This window comes from Notolabrus celidotus, chromosome 5 (genome assembly GCF_009762535.1).
Source record: "Notolabrus celidotus isolate fNotCel1 chromosome 5, fNotCel1.pri, whole genome shotgun sequence".
In the NCBI taxonomy this organism is placed as follows: Eukaryota; Metazoa; Chordata; class Actinopteri; order Labriformes; family Labridae; genus Notolabrus; species Notolabrus celidotus.
This window is the reverse complement of record NC_048276.1, coordinates 10,402,548-10,420,177: the sequence shown is the minus strand read 5'-3', so window position 1 is coordinate 10,420,177 and position 17,630 is coordinate 10,402,548. Positions and strand designations below refer to the sequence as shown.

The following is a 17,630-nucleotide window of genomic DNA, read 5'->3' as shown; positions in this document are numbered from 1 at the left end:
CCACACAGAAGCTTCTAAATAAGTAGCTAACATAGAAATAACCACTTTTTCAATTAAGCTCTTAGAAAAACAAATTGCAGGTTGAGGAAAAAATTGCTGCTGCCTTCAATATTGGAAATCCACAAGTATTACTCCTTTATTTCTGTAGGTTATAAACATCAACTAGTGTTAATGAGCAACTTTTGATCTCTGTTGCATCTGCTGCTGGTGCTGTGGCCTCATGGGGCACTTCAGATGCTACAGAGATGACTTGTGGGAGGAGGGAAGAGGAACGTTGTGTTTTTATGATAAATAAAGCATTTTGTACCTACAGCATTAAACTCTTTACAAAGAGTGAGGAAACAGCACTGTTTATATTTGATAGTGAATTGGTGCCCACATGCATTAGATTTAAATGGACAGACAGAATGAAGTGTTTGGTCTGCATAGAACCGAACTGAGAACAAAGATCCTGTGAGGTCACAACAGACCTCAGTAGAACCCTCTGAGGTTGGATCTTCTGCTGTGTTTATTCACTAACTGACTGCTGGACTGACTGCTGCTTCAGGTCATCTCCCTGAATCCCACTTGAAATCCAACTGTTATAACTCTCCTCAGATTAAGTCTGCGACAAGAAGATTATACAACAAAAATGGATACAAAGTTCAACCCACTGCAAAGTTACAGTGAAGAGGAGTATTATGCAGACATCTCTGATCTGAGCGATGACTACCAGAGGAATAGCTCGGCAGGTGGTTGGGGGTCACTGCCGGATTTGTGCCTACACAATGTCTTTGTGTTTCTAGAGGACCAAGATCGTAGGAGTGCAGACCTGGCTTGTCGTCACTGGCACCATGTCATGCGCTCTCCATCTCTCTGGCGCTTTCACATCTTCAACTTCAGTGGTCGTCAGGGCAAATACATGCAATCTGAGTACTACTCTGCAATGGCCTATGCCAGCAGTTTGGGAAGCTACCTGGAGACAATGGAGGTGTGTGTGGTTCCTCCACGCAAGTCCTATGTAGCCCATCGGCTGGAGCAAGCCATCAGTGGGCTGTTGTCTGAGCTGACAAGGTAAACAAGGAGCTTTTTTGAAGGCATAATCTTCATTTGAAAAATTCAGCATCTAAATTGGTCTTCCCATTGATCTGAAACAGCCAAACTTAACATTATTCTGCCTTCACACAGAGTAAGGGCCCCAATCCGCTCCATTTCCATCACACGGCTGGATCTGGACCGGACCTCCTGGAAAAAAAGTCTCAGAAACTCTCTGGTGAAAAGAGTGACTGACTTCCTTCAGAGAGGGGACGCAAGGATTACCTCTGTTAGTCTTAATGGGATGAGAAACCACCTGGCTCATGTAAGTCAATATAAATGCAGACATATCACAAGGGGCTTCACAATAGAGCTGGTTATAATCACACAGATAAGTTAGATCTCCATGAAGGGCTGGCAACATAATCAATGTTACTAACAGCACCAACTCTTAACAGTAGTTCTCTTAGCTGATGACTGACAGTGCCATTGCCAGATCATTCATTATTTACAGTGTATGAAATTCTGAAGAAGAGCTTACGGCAAGAAAGTAAAGGCTACAGGAAATATCAAGATGCAACATGTCTGCTGCAGATACATTGTTGATGAGGTGATAACAGTAGAGTGATTATAAGGGCATAGTATGCTAAAGAGTTTAAAAACAAATGATTCTCCTGTGTGTGAGCTGCAAAGTAATATGACTTCAAGAGTTTGGAGTATGAGGAACTTAAAGAAGCAGTTATCATACTATGATTAACTGATGTTACATGTCAACCAGAGAATTCTGTTGCCCTTTTCTCCTCATTTTGTGTTTTGAATTGAAGGTATGTATTTGTAAATCTGATGCTGGTATCCTGGAATGTGATTACCTGTTGTCTCTCTTTCCCCCGGCCACAATGTCTGCTTGGGCCTGAACTGATTTCATGCTCGATGTCTCCTGATCTAACATTCTCTTTTTGGATCCAGATGTGCCTTATGGCGCAATAAACTCCATGCCATGGAATTGATGTGGACTAATGTAGTGTTTAGGGACTATTGTGTTGTTTGTTGTCTCATTTGTTGAATTTGGTTGGATGTGGTTCACTTATTATTATTTGTTTTATGTTTCATGATCCTTTTCATGCATCTTTATTTATCTGCATTTGATTTGTTGGACTGGCATGTGTTTCTTGACGTATGAAATCAAATCAAATCAGTAGATTAGAAAAATGGATTCCTATTCCTGATCTGTCTGTGGTAGAGGTAGAGCCATCTATCAACTGGTTCTAAGCTTGGATATTTGCTCTACAGCTTTTCAATTCCCAATGATAAAGTGTCCTTGTATTGTAACACATTTCAACATTCAGAGAACTGAGAATTTGTTGTGAAAATACTCATCATTTTCTTCTTAAATTAGGGTCTGGATCTGCTTTCTGCTCTAACAAACTCGCAGAGGCGCTCCTCTCCCAGGGGCTTCATCTCATCTTTGGACTTGAGAGGATTCTTCTCAAGCTCAGTGCATGTCAACACGAACCCCCAGGTGCCCTACATCTTGAGCCAACTAAAAGGCCTCACCGACCTGAGCCTAAGTTACTCCTATCTGTCAGATGAGGTGCTAACAGCTCTCCAGCACAGACCCCAAGGACAGAGGCGGCACCCCAGTAGAGACGGGAACCCATTGGAAAGACTTGCACTGCACTGCAGTTGTTATGAGTACCATCGACAGGTAAGCAAGAAGAAAAAAGATGATCTCCAGTGTTGTCAAGTGAGATATAACAGCCATTAGCAGAGTGGAATATCCCCCAACATAAAATGCTTATAACATCATTGACCATCAGCTGCCATGTTCCTCTTCAGCAAACTCAAATGCTGTTACAATTTCATACTATAAAATTTCCACTTTTAATTGCTATGTAGAAAATCTGACAAATTGTTATAATTTCAGTATAATTTCGTTTGATAGTGTTTTACAACATCGGAAAGCCACAAGTTTTAGCCGATGTCTCTTAGCTAGGAAGTGGTTTCATGCTAACATGTAGTCTAACAGTAAAAATGCAAAGATTAGCAATGGTTAGGGTGACCATACATCCCGGTTTGGCCAGGACCATCTTGTTTACAAGCTCTGTGTCCTGAGTCCCAACAGATATCTTTGAAACACGAATATGTTCCGATTTTGAACAATTCCTGTCCCTGTTTATACAAATCAAAATACTACAACAAAGCACCATGCTTGCAACACCGATTTGTTTGTATATGTGGAAATTAATGTTGTTGCAAATACTGTTGCTGCTTTCACTGATGGAAAAACATCCATAATCCATCACAAGTCAAAGTTCTGATACTGATTTATTTGCACATGTGTAAATCAATATTGTTTCCTGGCTGTCACTTAGCTTCTAATACTAATATAAGTGGATTTGTGGTAAAAAAAAAAAAAGTGTCCCTATTTGAAGGTTTGAAAATATGGTCACCCCATCACTGTTAGTGTTATATGATAAGAAAGACTAATTTTCTAGCAAACAGTTATGCTTGCTAGGAAATGATTGAATACAAAGATAACATAGTCTGACAGTAGACAACAGCACTTCATTGCTAGTATTACAGTATGCTAAGGATTAACTGTACATTAAGATTATCAATAGTAGTGTTAGGGTTAGTTAAGACTAGTTATGATAAGACTAGTTGTTTTTTTTTGGCTAATGGCATGTCAGCAAGGAAGTTACTGAATTAAAACTGGAAGTAATAAAACAGTTAGTGCACATTTCATAACTATTAAATTACATGAAATCATAAAAAACAAAATAAAAGCAGGACCCTGTGCAAGACACCTTGATCAAATAAAATAAGGAAATGCTCTCCAAATAAAAGACGTTTTGAGCAATGATTTAAAAGAGAGCACAGAGTCCGCCAACATAATTTCCTGTGTAGCCTGACAAAAGGAAAAACCCTTTCTAGCAATAATTATCAGGGAAGTGACATGCTAACATAAGTGTAGTGGTAGTATGAGATACATTAAAGATAAGACAAGATAAGATACTCCTTTATTCATCCCACAACAGGGAAATTCACGGAGTTACAGCAGCAAACAAGATAAATAAAAAATAAGACATCCATTAATTTCAGCAAATGATAATGCTGGCTAGGAAGTGGCTCAATTCCAACATTAGTTTGATTTTTTTATACGACACAATAAGAAATACATACATTTTAAGCTAATGGAAAAGCTTATGCTAGCTATGAATTGAATGAATGCCAACGAAAGATGTACAGGCTTTGCTAGCTAATATTACCGTTAGCTAGGAAGTGACTGCATGCTGGCAATATGGTGTGATAGGTTTACAGGTTATAAGAAAGTTGTTATTTTGAGCAAAATGAAAGAAAGCGGTTAAATAAGTTAACTATAGTCTGACTGTAGCTAATCAAATGTTTTCGCACCCCACAATGTCCATACAAATGTTCACTTTCCATTATATCTGCTCCAAGCATGACATCGAAGGCAAATGGCAGCCGTGTGAATATCGTGCATTTAAAAAATTGAGATATCAGCTGAGAGGGAGCCAAGTGTCAGGACACACATTCAGCTCTCTCAGACTATGGTTGGTGTATCACTTCATTCTGTTTTATCTTCTCTTTGAAGCTGGTGTCAGGCAGCTCATGGACAAATTTGGTCTCAACCTGCCCTAAGCTAAAGGTCATGCTTACAGTTAACCATATCGTCAACACTAACTGGCTTGCACGGATCCTGGTGCCTGAGATTCCCCTGACTGAATTCGACATGACAGTTTTATACCCCACCGGTAGTCCCTGGAGTGTTAGGCCCATCCTCCATAACCTGCTGCCTCAGTACAGACGCAGTCTGCAGGTCAGAGGAAACAGCACAAAACACAAAAATGCTAACTTGACAGTAAACCACTAATTTATTTTGAAATAAACTGATTAAACCAAACCAAATGCACCTATACATATATTTTTTTATAGAATTACAGAAAATTACAAACCGTGGAGAGAGTTTTTTTTCCCAAAGCTTCTGGTGCTTTTGTGGATAGATAAAGAAGCCAAAATGTGGGTCTTTGCACAGTTACTTAGCATTATTATATGTGTAGTATTTTTTTTATAGTCTGTTTTCTTGATTATTTTTTAACATCTATGACCATATGCTACAGCTTAAAGGTGCTATGTAATGATAACCACATTTTTTTCTCGCCCATACTTATGTACAATACTTCGAAGCAAAAACATCCACTGCATTGTTTCTGTAGCACACCTACTAGGAAAACATAGCCTCCGCAAGGCGATTCAAATTGGGTACTTGCTGATGTAATAACAGGAGGGATTTGCATTGGCACACGTGCAAAACCACTCTCACTCCTCATATTTTTATACACTCAGCAAAGTATGATATTGGAACAGTGATGTAAGTCTTAATTTGCACAGTGACTTCAGCTTTTTTGTTCTTCCCTGCAAGTTCTTTCATTTTTCAAACCCAGCTGTGTTGATTTTACACTGAATTATACATTTAACTTCATATTTTTCTATCATTTCATAAGGATAGATCTGACAATAAGAATCCAGTTTATTTCCTGAAACTGACTGGTTGCCCCAATTTATACTTATGGTGTGTATTACAGTTTTAGATGTAATATTTCATCGACGGAAATGTGATAATAAAAAAATTATATAAAAACATGATTAAAGCATGTGTAGTTTTACATCTAATAAGTGCAAGTGCTTAAAGGCAGTTAGTCTGTTTTAATCTATGCTAAAGCAAGATGTTAGGAAAGCACTATGAATAACTTTCATTAATATTTTGCACATACAAAATCAGACAAAATCCTGCTGCTCTCTCTTCCTCCTCCCTTCATGATCAGACAACTCTCAGACAGCCAATCAGAGAGGCGCCTCTTTATCATAGCATCCCTGCCCTGCATAGATAATCATCTTAAAAACTGAGAGGCAGCAGGGTCTACACAGAGGCTGAATTTATTATGTTTTTTAGTCACTGAATTCAAAATCTTCCTTGAAAGACAACTAGGACATGTTGTAAACTGCTAAAAAATAGCATTACATGAGACCTTTAATGATGAAGCAAATACATTTTTATACAATCACTACATTCTTTTACTGTGTAGGTAACATTTATCTTTCCTGCCCATAGCGTTTGAACATCGACCTGAGCAACGGCAATGAACCTTTGAATGAGGAGCTGCTGGAGCTGGTCAAGCAGTGTGAGTGTCTGGAGGATCTGAGAGTCTGGGCTTTCTTGGACATTAGCACTGTGGAGAGGCTGCTGCACATCAGACTGACAAAAAGGAGCTTACTTAACAAGATCAGAGTGAGAACAAAAGACAACCTGAAACTATACTGAGTTTACAATGTGATACTTTGATATAATGCTTATGTTGGTTAATGTCTTCCAGTTGGGAATCTACTCCTCGGATGAATATGAGGAGCAGAAAGCACAGCTGGAGCAAATAACATCTTCCTACCTGCAGCTCCATCCTGAACTGGACTTATATGTCATGATCTGCCCCTTTGTATGATTACATGCAAAGGTGCTTTAGCATCCACAAAATAAAAAAAAAATTAAGCATTACATTTAGTCTCTTTTTGCAAATCAATTAACCCCTGAATGACAGGTTCTTTTAGTTTGGCACAGACACTGACTGTGTGTTTTCCTGTGTTGTTCTCAGAAGGGGTGAGGGGCTGTGGGCAGGAACACTGACCTAGTTTCATTGTAAAGGGTGATCTGGGGAGGCTGTGTGTGTGTGTGTGTGTGTGTGTGTGTGCGTGCGTGTGTGTGTGTGTGTGTGTGTGGCTGTGTTTGCTCTGGCATGGCAAGAGAACTATTTAAGGCGACAAGGATTAAGGGGCAACAGTGATATAGCAAACGCTTGATAGAGTGGCACATGACACACTGCCCAGGTCCAACAGACAGCTACTTATTGCTTCTTCCCATTGTAAATATATCTTTTATAACAACTCTCTTTGTCTACATGTTTGCAATAAGCATATATGTATAAATAAACTTCTATCTACCTATCTATCTATCTATCTATCTATCTATCTATCTATCTATCTATCTATCTATCTATCTATCTATCTATCTATCTATCTATCTATCTATCTATTGGATAATAAGTGAAATCATTAATACAACTGTTAGAAAGTTATTTATGGAGGCAAGTAATACTTAAAAAAATCAAAATCAGGTATTTGTCTCACAATATTCATGAGCACATAATAAGAAATTAAATTCAGTGCGCTACATAGTTGTGTGATAGTAAAATAAACCCTCCTGTTATGTTGAAGGTCAAATTGACCCATTTTAAAGTTCAAAAATAAAAATAGAATAGTTAAAAGTATTATTTCACATTTCTAATGTCACAGTGGATGATAGGCTAATGGTATTCAGAGGTTCCTTCCATCTTAGCTAATATATGCCTTCCAAACCAGCTAAATACAGCATAAAAACCTGGGCAGCATGCACAGAGGAGGGGTTCATGTAATTTATCAACATCACAACATACAAAAAAAATTAATAAATAAAATAAACAATATGGAAGCCAGGTATTTGTCTCACAATATTCATTAGCACATTAAACATTAAACAGTAACGGAGGCCACAGACTGCACCATGCTGACCACTGACCCCCCGCCCCCCCATGAACAGATCCATACCATCCCTGCATTATCTGTCACACTCCATCATCTCCTCCCATACTGACTCTCTGACTGCTGATGACATTATATTATATAATTATCTTGCTATGTTATATTATGTTATATTACATTATTATTGTTTACTACCACTAACGGTCATATTATATATCCATATTTATTTATCATATTAATCTGTCATTACCAACCATAATCACACCATGTCAACCTGTCACTACTGAAACATTTTTAATACTGCCTGTAATTACTACTATTTAATCCATTTGTAACATTTGTATTTATCTATAGATGCTGCCATCTACAGGAAAGGACAGAGCAGACTGTTCTTCCTGAGGAGACTCAGGTCCTTCAGTGTCTGACAGCTGGCTTCTGAAGACCTTCTACCAGTCTGTGGTGGCCAGTGCTCTCTTCTTTGCTGTGGCATGCTTGGGTGGAGGCATCAAGACGTGTGAGGCCAGCAAGCTCAACAAGCTGGTAAGGAAGGCCCGCTCTGTGGTTGGCCTAGAACTGGACAGTCTGGAGTCAGTGGCTGAGAAGAGGTTGATGGACAAACTGCAAGCCATCCTGGACAACCCCTCTCATCCTCTCCATGATGAGCTGTGGCTGATGGGGAGCTCGTTCAGTCAGTGCATCATCCCACCATGGTGCAAGACTGAACACTTCAGGCGCTCCTTTGTGCCCACCTCCATCAGACTGTTAAACAGTAACGGAGGCCACAGACTGCACCACGCTGACCACTGACCCCCCCGCCCCCCCATGAACAGATCCATACCATCCCTGCTCTGTCTGTCACACTCCATCATCTCATCCCGAACTGACTTTCTTGACTGCTGCTGGCAGATTAATGCATAATATACTGTATTATATAATTATCTTGCTATATTATATATATTATGATATATTACATTATTATTGTTTACTACAACTCACGGTCATATGACATACCCATATCATTTTTATTTATTGCTTAATCTGTCATTACCAACTATAATCACACCGTGTCAACCTGGCAGTCATTTTTAATACTGCCTGTAATTACTGCTATTTAATCTAAATTCCATTTGTAACATTGTATATATCTGAATTGTATTTTTATCTTTATTTATCTATTTTTATTTTATTTTATTTTATTTTATTTTTGACCTCTGAGGTCATCTGGGACAGGTCTGCTTATTGTCCCAAGAGTTAGGACTAAACGCGGCGAGGCATCCTTCAGTTTTTATGCATCAAATATCTGGAACAAATTACCAGAGAACTGCAGGTCCGCTGCAACTCTCAGCTCCTTTAAAGGTGACATATTATGCTCTTTTTCATCAAAATATATTGGTCTAAGAGGTCCCCAAAACATGTCTTTAAAGTTTATAGCGGTTGATCCAGAATCTGATCCTGACGGAGAGGCACCTGCAGCAGGACCTTTCTGAAGGATTGGTCACAGATTTTGTGTTTCTTGTTGTTTTATTTGTCAGTATGTCCACGTGTGTCTTGGTACACAGCTAACGAACATGTAGCTATGTGGCTATCCTAACTACGCTAGCACTTTTCCATGATAAATAAAAATCATCCACTAGATCTTCAAATCTGCAGACGTGGGGAGTAAAACCGACCTTTGTGTTTATTAAGACAGCCTACAACTATGCCTCTCTCCTAAGCTCCTTGTTAACACACATGTGTGCAGGGAATGAAAAACAGAGGAGGGGTTGAGTTGTATTTTATACAGTCTATGGGCTGAACAAGCTCCGAGCTCTGACTTCCGTTACAGACCAGATGGCGTTGTGACGTATGAAAAACACTGAAAAATGAAACGGCTCGTTTCAGCACACATTTACAGAAAGGTGGAGAAATCAGAACAGGGGCAGAATGGATTTTTTTCATTTCCGGGGGGTTTGTAGACATGCCAGCGAAACATATTTCAGGTAGAGAACCATTAAGAAGTCGATTTTGCATGATATGTCACCTTTAAATCAAAGCTGAAGACTTTTCTGTTTCCCACTGCTTTTAATTAAATGGAATAATTAGTTATATTTTTATTTTTTGAACTGTAACTTTTTATTCTTGACAATCTAATATGTTTTTACGATTTTTAATGACTATTTTAAATTTCATTTCAATGTTTTTTAATGTTCAACTGATTTTTAACTGTATTGATCATTTTATGTAAAGCACTTTGAATTGCCTTGTTGCTGAAATGCGCTTTTTAAATAAATTTGCCTTGCCTTTCTAAACGCACTGCTTAAAATGGGTGGTCACTGTTGTGGATTATCATACAGGCTGACAGTGCCCTGAAATTAGCCTTTGCACATACACAAACCATCCTCCTCCATGCTATTGGTCTCCAGCAGCCATGCCTGAACACGTGATGTGAGTAATAGCATTAGGCAGCGCAGCAGCCAATCGCCTGCTCCATCACCTGACCGCTATTTGAATATTGATGGTCGAGTCCCTCTGCCAGCAGCACACTGGCCCTCCTCTCTATGTGTTGTTGATGTGTGTGTGACATTGTCTGGCTGAGATCATCAACACATCACCGACAGATTCCGACCACAAGCAAAAAATGTCCTCACTGCTGAAGCCGTTTTCGGTGTGTGAGGGGCCGTGTGAGAGCTCCTGTGTGAGGAGAGGATCGCCGAGCTCTGCGCCCCATCAGCCGCCCCCTTCATCCCGGTGTCTGGCTGCGGCTGCTGCCGCCTCGGGGATGGGCTCTCTGCCGGCTCACCAGCGGTCGTACGCGGCGAGGAGAAACCTGGCGGCGGCTGCAATCGGAGGGAGGAAACTAACGCATCCTGGGAAGGCTATCCTTGCAGGTGGATTTATTTCACTCAGCAAACGTAGTCTAGTATTTGCTTTTTTGCACTGCACTGCCTAATCTCAATCTGTCGCCCATTAAGGCTATCCATGCAGAACTGGGTCACTGAGCCAGCAGTGATGCTACAGCAGTGCATGATGTAGTTGCATGTTGCTTTTTTCATTATTGCTGTGTTATTACTTGCTTTGCATTCATTTAAATTAATCTAGATGTCTAGAATAAAAGGATGTGTACATAGTGTGTATACATCTGTGATAGTTGCCATATTTTATTTAATTCTACTTTATTTTATTTTATTCTATTTTATTTTATTGTATTATATACTATTTTATTTTTATTGTATTATATTCTACTTTACCTTTGTCATTGCTATTATTATTGTTAATATATTTTTAAACTATGTTAGTACATTGTTGTATTCCCCTGTCCCATATTGTAAGCTGCTGTAACAAAAGAATTTTCCCCAATGGGGGACAAATAAAGTACATCTTATCTTATCTTATCTTTGGAGATGCAGCAACATATATGCTCAACACTGGAGAGAGTCAGGGATGTATTCAGTGGCCCTCAGCTGTAAATCCCAGCTCAATACAGACACTGCTGTGTAATCACCTCACATTAGCATTACATTAAAACACAAAGTATCGATCTAACACCCCCCCTGTTCTTTATCCATCTTATCTTTTGTTCTGTTAGAGCACAAGGACTCTTCCTCTCAGAACATTCAAGAAGAGATCTGCACAATGAGTCAACACATTCTGACTGCTCTGTTTCTGATCTTTTTCAGGTGGCATTGCTGGAGGAATAGAGATCTGCATCACATTCCCAACAGAATACGTCAAAACCCAGCTGCAGCTGGACGAGAGAGCCAACCCACCGCGGTACAGAGGAATCGGTAGGTTACTGGGACATGTATGAATGAGTGGAGGTTTGTGTGCCAAGTCTTATCCTGCGTTACTCACCCCTGATGCTCTGTGTGTGTGTGTGCAGGTGACTGTGTGAAGTTGACTGTGCAGGATCACGGGCTCAGAGGGTTGTACCGAGGCCTCAGCTCCCTGCTATATGGATCGATACCCAAGTCTGCAGTGAGGTGATGAAGCTTCAAGAATATACAGCAGCTAATACAATTAAACATGTAGCCTACAAATAGACTGAACCAGCATGAAGCTGCAACAGATGAGAGCATTTGTCCCATGCATCCTTCTGTTCACAGCAGCACAGATGGTCAGGGTTATAAACTTCAAAGCAGTGAATCAGCATTTTTTCTCGTACCCGAGTGAAAAAGCATTCACACTTTGGGAGTTTTAAATAGTTATTTACATTTTTTAAATAACGTACAGGTTCATTTTTTAATGTAATAACTTACTGCTTAGTCTTAAAATATATTTAAAATGTGAATTCAGTTTTACAAGACCTCTAGGTAATATTATTAAAGGGCTTACTTTGTTCAATCAACTGTCGGCTTAAGCTAAAGCTTTTTCAATTAACTCACATTTTTTGACAAGTAAGACAGGGTTACCAACTTTAAAGGTGACATATCATGCAAAATGGACTTTTTAATGGTTCTCTACCTGAAATATGTTTCCCTGGCATGTCTACAAACCCCCCGAAAATGAAAAAAATCCATTCAGCCCCTGTTCTGAATTCTCCACCTTTCTGTAAATGTGTGTGAAACGAGCCGTTTCAGACTTTCGTGTTTTTGTTACGTCACAACAATATCCGGTCTGTCACGGAGTCAGAGCTCGGAGCTTGTTCAGCCCATAGACTGTATAAAATACAACTCAACTCCTCCTCCGTTTTTCATTCCCTGCACAAATGTGTGCTAACAAAGAGCTTAGCAAGGAGGCATGCTAGTTGTAGGCTGTCTTAATAAACACAAAGGTCGGTTTTACTCCCCACGTCTGCAGATTTGAAGATCTAGTGGATGATTTTTATTTATCATGGAAAAGTGCTAGCGCTAGTTAGCATAGCCACATAGCTACATGTTTGTAGCTGTAGCTGTTTACCAAGCCACACGTCGACATACTGACAAATAAAACAACAAGAAACACTAAATCTGTGACCAATCCTTCAGAAAGGTCCTGCTGCCTTTCTGGCAGAGGTCGGTTTTACTCCCCAGGCCTGCAGATTTGAAGATCTAGTGGATGATTTTTATTTATCATGGAAAAGTGCTAGCGCTAGTTAGCATTGCCACATAGCTACATGTTCGTAGCCGTGTACCAAGACACACGTCGACATACTGACAAATAAAACAACAAGAAACACTAAATCTGTGACCAATCCTTCAGAAAGGTCCTGCTGCAGGCGCCTCTCCGTCAGGATCAGATTCTGGATCAAATTCAGAGGGTTGAAGTAACGCGGGTCTGTGAGCAGCCGTGTATATTCAGCCAACATGTAAACATTAGATCAACGTGCTGGAGAGCCGAGGGCACATCCTCTTCCTGAGGGGGCGTGGTCAGAGAGAAAACCGACCGTTCTGAGCAGGGCTGAAGAAGAGGGTTCTTCAGGCATGTCAAAATCTTCAAAGTGTTTTTTTGAGCATAAACTTTAAAGACATGTTTTGGGGACCTCTTAGACCAATATATTTTGATGAAAAAGAGCGTGATATGTCACCTTTAAATGTGTCTGGCTGGGATGACATTTTTATGACATGGACCTTTAATCAAATGTATTTGCACTTAATCACATTTATAGGATTTAACATAAGAATGGACAGTGGTGTCCTGAGAGGCAGGGGTGAAGATAATTGAAAGAGCACCTCCTTTCAAACCCCTGATACTCAAAGTTTGGGGTTCATTTAAACATATCGAGGCAGGGGTAACAAGAGGGGGGAACATCCCACACTTAATTCCCTGCATTCTGGTGAATGTTTATGTCACCATTTGTGCTGGAAATGAAATTATGTACAAGGAAAACACCAAAATACTGATATATAAAGACAAAATTTAATTCAATTCCCTGAGAGAAGCTTACATTCTAGTACAATCTGTCTTCTTAAAACTGAGTAGTTCCATTTAAATCAGAGGTAAATAAATAACTAATTAAACACAGCAAACACGTTCTGATAGCTGAATTAAAATAAAGGATGCTTTGCAGCCTTTTCTTTTTAACTACAGAAGTTAGACTAAAGCAAATTCATTGTGTACAGGCTACTAAAGCCTGCCACCATTTGGCAGGTACCGGATATATTTTAAGGGGGACTACTTCCTCTCACGTTACTCTGCATGAGTTGACGTTATGAATCAATCAAGCCGACTTAAATGCCAAAACGATAACTGGCCATCATGTCCATCATCAATCATGTTAATTAACCAGTTATTGTAACCAATTTCTCAATTTTGGAACCAATTAATCAATCTATTACTACAACAAACTATTTGTGAATCAAAGTTAGTGTAGTCTTGATGGTACCGCCGTTGAGTCTGTTGCTTTGAGACAGAAAAATCTAATTTGGTAAATGAAGAAACTATGAGAAAGGAATCCATCTAACCAATGTGTCCCCATTGCTGACACTTGTTTTTCTTCCTTCTTCCTATCTCTTCTAGATTCGGCACATTTGAAATGCTCAGCAACCCGATGCGAGATGCAACGGGTCGACTAGACAACACGCGGAGCCTCCTCTGTGGTTTAGTGGCTGGTATAGCAGAGGCAATTGTAGTTGTGTGCCCAATGGAAACACTAAAGGTCTGTAGATGATATTATACTTTATTGTACTGTCTCTGTGATCTGAATGAACAGCAGACTAAAGAAATGGCTCCTTCTTCATCCTTTAGGTGAAGATGATCCACGACCAGTGTTCCCTCAGACCTCGTTATAGAGGATTCTTCCATGGAGTTAGTGAGATTATTAGAGAACAGGGTAAGAGAGCATGAAGGACCAACATGGTGGAGGCAGCTCTAATTTAATCTGTGCTCCATATTGAACTCTTTTTTAACTTTTTAGGAGTAAGAGGGACGTATCAGGGTCTGACAGCAACGGTACTGAAACAAGGAACCAATCAGGCCATCCGGTTCTATGTGATGAATCTGCTTCGTAATTGGTACAAAGGTGAGAAGTGTACTCATTTCAAAACACAATCCAGTCATACATGAACATTAGAATCATGTTTACTATTTTCCAACCTTTCAATGTGACCTCTTAGGTGATGACCCTAGAAAAGAAATGCACCCGATCGTCACAGCTATGTTTGGAGCGACAGCGGGAGCTGCTAGTGTCTTTGGAAACACGCCTCTGGATGTGGTGAAGACGCGGATGCAGGTATGAAACACAACCTGATGTTTTTGATGACTCACCTCACGTCAGCCTAGTTCTAAAGACTATTTTCTTTTGTAGGGTTTGGAGGCGCATCGTTACAAAAACACAGTGGACTGTGCCTTCCAGATCTTAAAGCAGGAAGGACCGCAGGCGTGAGTAACCTTGATGCATTCTGGGTGCTGTTGTGCTGGTTTTCACTCAACCATTTAACATAATGGCTTCTTCTTTGTCCTGCAGGTTTTACAAAGGAACTGTTCCCAGACTGGGCCGGGTGTGCTTGGATGTGGCCATAGTCTTCGTCATCTATGAGGAGGTGGTGAAACTTCTCAACAACGTTTGGAAGACGCAGTAAAGGAGGGAGACAGGGGGACAGAGAGAAGCACAGACCAGTGCCTCATGCTACGCACAACTCAACACCTCTATCCTACTTCGCACTGGTTCTCTGCATCGCCCTGAGCAGATGACGCTTCATCTTTACCAGTTTGAATATGAAAATCCGTGATTTAAAGGACCTGCCCGCAACACAGAGACAGCAAAAAAGGAGATACGCTCTGACGACAGTTTTTAGACGAGGCTTTGGAATCAAGAGGAATCACTCTATGTAGGGAAACAGAAAAAGGAAAAAGAAGCAGGGAAATGCGTTATCCTGAGTGTCTGACCAAATTTGGAGACTGTTTTCGGTCTTTTAACCACAAAATTTAGTGAACTTAGAGAGGAGCACGCATTTTAATAACCAAAGTTTAGAACTTTAGGAAGAGAGGCGAAGAAAGTGAACTTAGCAGGTTAAAAAGGGACATTATGTATATCTGGTGTTTTAGCTTTTTATGACTGTTGTTGCTATACCTGTTGTAGAGTGAACACTTAGAGCCAAACCATACATGTGTCTTGAGTCACTGAGAACTTGCCATGACTCGCACACGATACAGAGCATAGAACAGACGATGTAAACAGGCTGTTGTAATTAAAGCTTACTTGACTGTGTTTGTGGCCTCGTCAAACTAAAACCATAAACAGTGTTTCCCTCGCTGTGTCGTGCTAATGGGCTTTGGATAGCTTGCGTTGTGCATTTTTGCATTTCTGTTGACGACAGAGCCAGGCTGCGTTTTGTGCTATGTATCTTGATGTCGCAGCTGTCCTGTTGCACGCTGACAGAGGCTTTTTGAGGCTACACAAACTGGTCTGGGGTCTGTTTCTCTGCTGCTAGTTATTTAACCATGATAGAAGTAGTTACGATGCTGAGTTACGCACATATTTTAGGAAACCAAATTATATGTAGCACAATCTTCACATACAGTCTTACAATTAGGGGATGAGTGAGTTTATTAAGAGGAATTAGTGAGCTGATTGTTGCCATGGGGGGGGGGGAATAACACCATGCAACTAGAAATACAGTTGAGATTGTACAGCTGTATGTGAAGGCTTTACTCGGGAACATTTGAGTGTTTAAGACTCTTACAGACGGAAATATTTGAGTTATTTCACCTCTACAGAAAACATTTTAACTCGTCAGACTCATTTTCTCCTGCCCCTTTAATCAATCATCCAACACTCTCCTTTAATCCGACATTATGTCACTTTATTTTTTTTTTACCTCAAGCTTTCCTATGCTTTTTGTATGCTAACAGATGAACATGTTATTTAGCTGTCATTGATTGCACTTGTTCTTGTCAAATGTAGTGTTTACATGTGTTGAGGGATATTAAATGGACAGTCGATGTTTCAGAGGCGTGATAAAATAAATGATAGGACTAGGGCAAGGCTTGGTTTTGATAGACCTAGTTGCACCATACAGCCTTGCACAGAAGCCTTTAACTCCTTGTTGCCAAACTACTGCAGAATATCCAATGTAACATCCCTGATAGGTGCAGGTCTTTATTACATTTTTAAGAGCTACAGAGTATTGTTTAATCTTTATGTCTCTACTGTTTTTGTTTTTTTCATTAACTGAAGCACATTTTTACTTTATGACTGTGTTCATGCTTTGCTGCTTTTCAGAAACAGGCCAACATCATGTGTACCCAAAACAGCATATCTGATCTGAAGTCATCACGGACATTATGGAAGGATGATGGAGGATTTTATGTGTTAGAGAAAAGTTGTTGGTTTATCAGAAGCATTTTGTTGGGAGTTACATGACCTGATGTGGAAACTGCTGATGAAACATGTAGACATAACATCGTTTCAATAAACCTGTGATTTATATATCAGATGAGTGTGAATCTGGAAATGTGTTCTAACATCAGATGAGCTCTAAAGGATACTTTGATAGGGCACGTGTGTGAATATGGAGGAGGGGAATATTGCTACTCGTTATGGCACAAATATATACATTTTACATGCACTAATTGATTAGTCATGTTTAAGGGAATAGTTTAATTAAATTACAAATCCCTGCATGCCCTCGCCCCCCTAATACCTGGCTGACCTCCTCCACCAACACACTCCATCCCGGAACCTAAGGTCTTCGGACCTGGGTCTCATCTCCATCCCCCGGATTAAGCTGTGGACCTTCGGGGACAGAGCATTCAGTGTGGCAGCCCCCACTCTGTGGAACTCTCTCCCTCCTGACATCCGCAGCGCCCCAACCCTGGATACTTTTAAAAAAGCCGTCAAAACGCATCTTTTCCTCAAGGCCTTTCCCCGTTAGTGTTATCCCCACCTACCCCCCAGACCCCCTACATGACCCTGTGAAGCGACCTTGGGTTTCTTGAAAGGCACTTTATAAATATCAGTTATTATTATTATTATTATTATTATTATTATTATTAATAATAAAATTACTTTAATTGACAATGTAGAGTTCTATACTTAGAACTAAGCATTAAACTGCCAGGACTGAAAGTCAAAATTAAATAAAAAATCTTAAAAACTACAGTGACGAATTATTGTAATTTCTCAGTAT

At 39.9% G+C, this 17,630-nt stretch overlaps 2 protein-coding genes across 3 annotated transcripts; both read left to right on the top strand.

Moving 5' to 3' along the window:
* The first annotated feature begins 478 nt into the window (after positions 1-478).
* Positions 479-6,586, top strand: LOC117812899 (F-box only protein 39-like). Of its 2 annotated transcripts, XM_034683889.1 has the most exons (6): positions 483-1,053; positions 1,168-1,339; positions 2,411-2,719; positions 4,631-4,855; positions 6,149-6,325; positions 6,411-6,586. In XM_034683889.1, exons 1-6 carry the CDS (start codon positions 632-634, stop codon positions 6,531-6,533), a joined length of 1,428 nt encoding a protein of 475 aa, XP_034539780.1. In that variant the 5' UTR covers positions 483-631; the 3' UTR covers positions 6,534-6,586. The 2 variants fall into 2 exon arrangements, with proteins under 2 accessions (XP_034539781.1, XP_034539780.1); XM_034683890.1 differs by lacking the exon at positions 4,631-4,855 and having other exon boundaries at positions 479-1,053.
* A 3,462-nt stretch (positions 6,587-10,048) lies between these two features.
* Positions 10,049-16,935, top strand: slc25a1a (solute carrier family 25 member 1a). The gene is made up of 9 exons (XM_034682907.1): positions 10,049-10,472; positions 11,262-11,369; positions 11,465-11,564; positions 14,020-14,158; positions 14,248-14,332; positions 14,417-14,521; positions 14,616-14,731; positions 14,807-14,880; positions 14,966-16,935. The coding sequence occupies exons 1-9, from the start codon at positions 10,223-10,225 to the stop codon at positions 15,078-15,080; spliced, it is 1,092 nt and encodes a 363-aa protein (XP_034538798.1). The 5' UTR covers positions 10,049-10,222; the 3' UTR covers positions 15,081-16,935.
* The last annotated feature ends 695 nt before the right edge of the window (positions 16,936-17,630 follow it).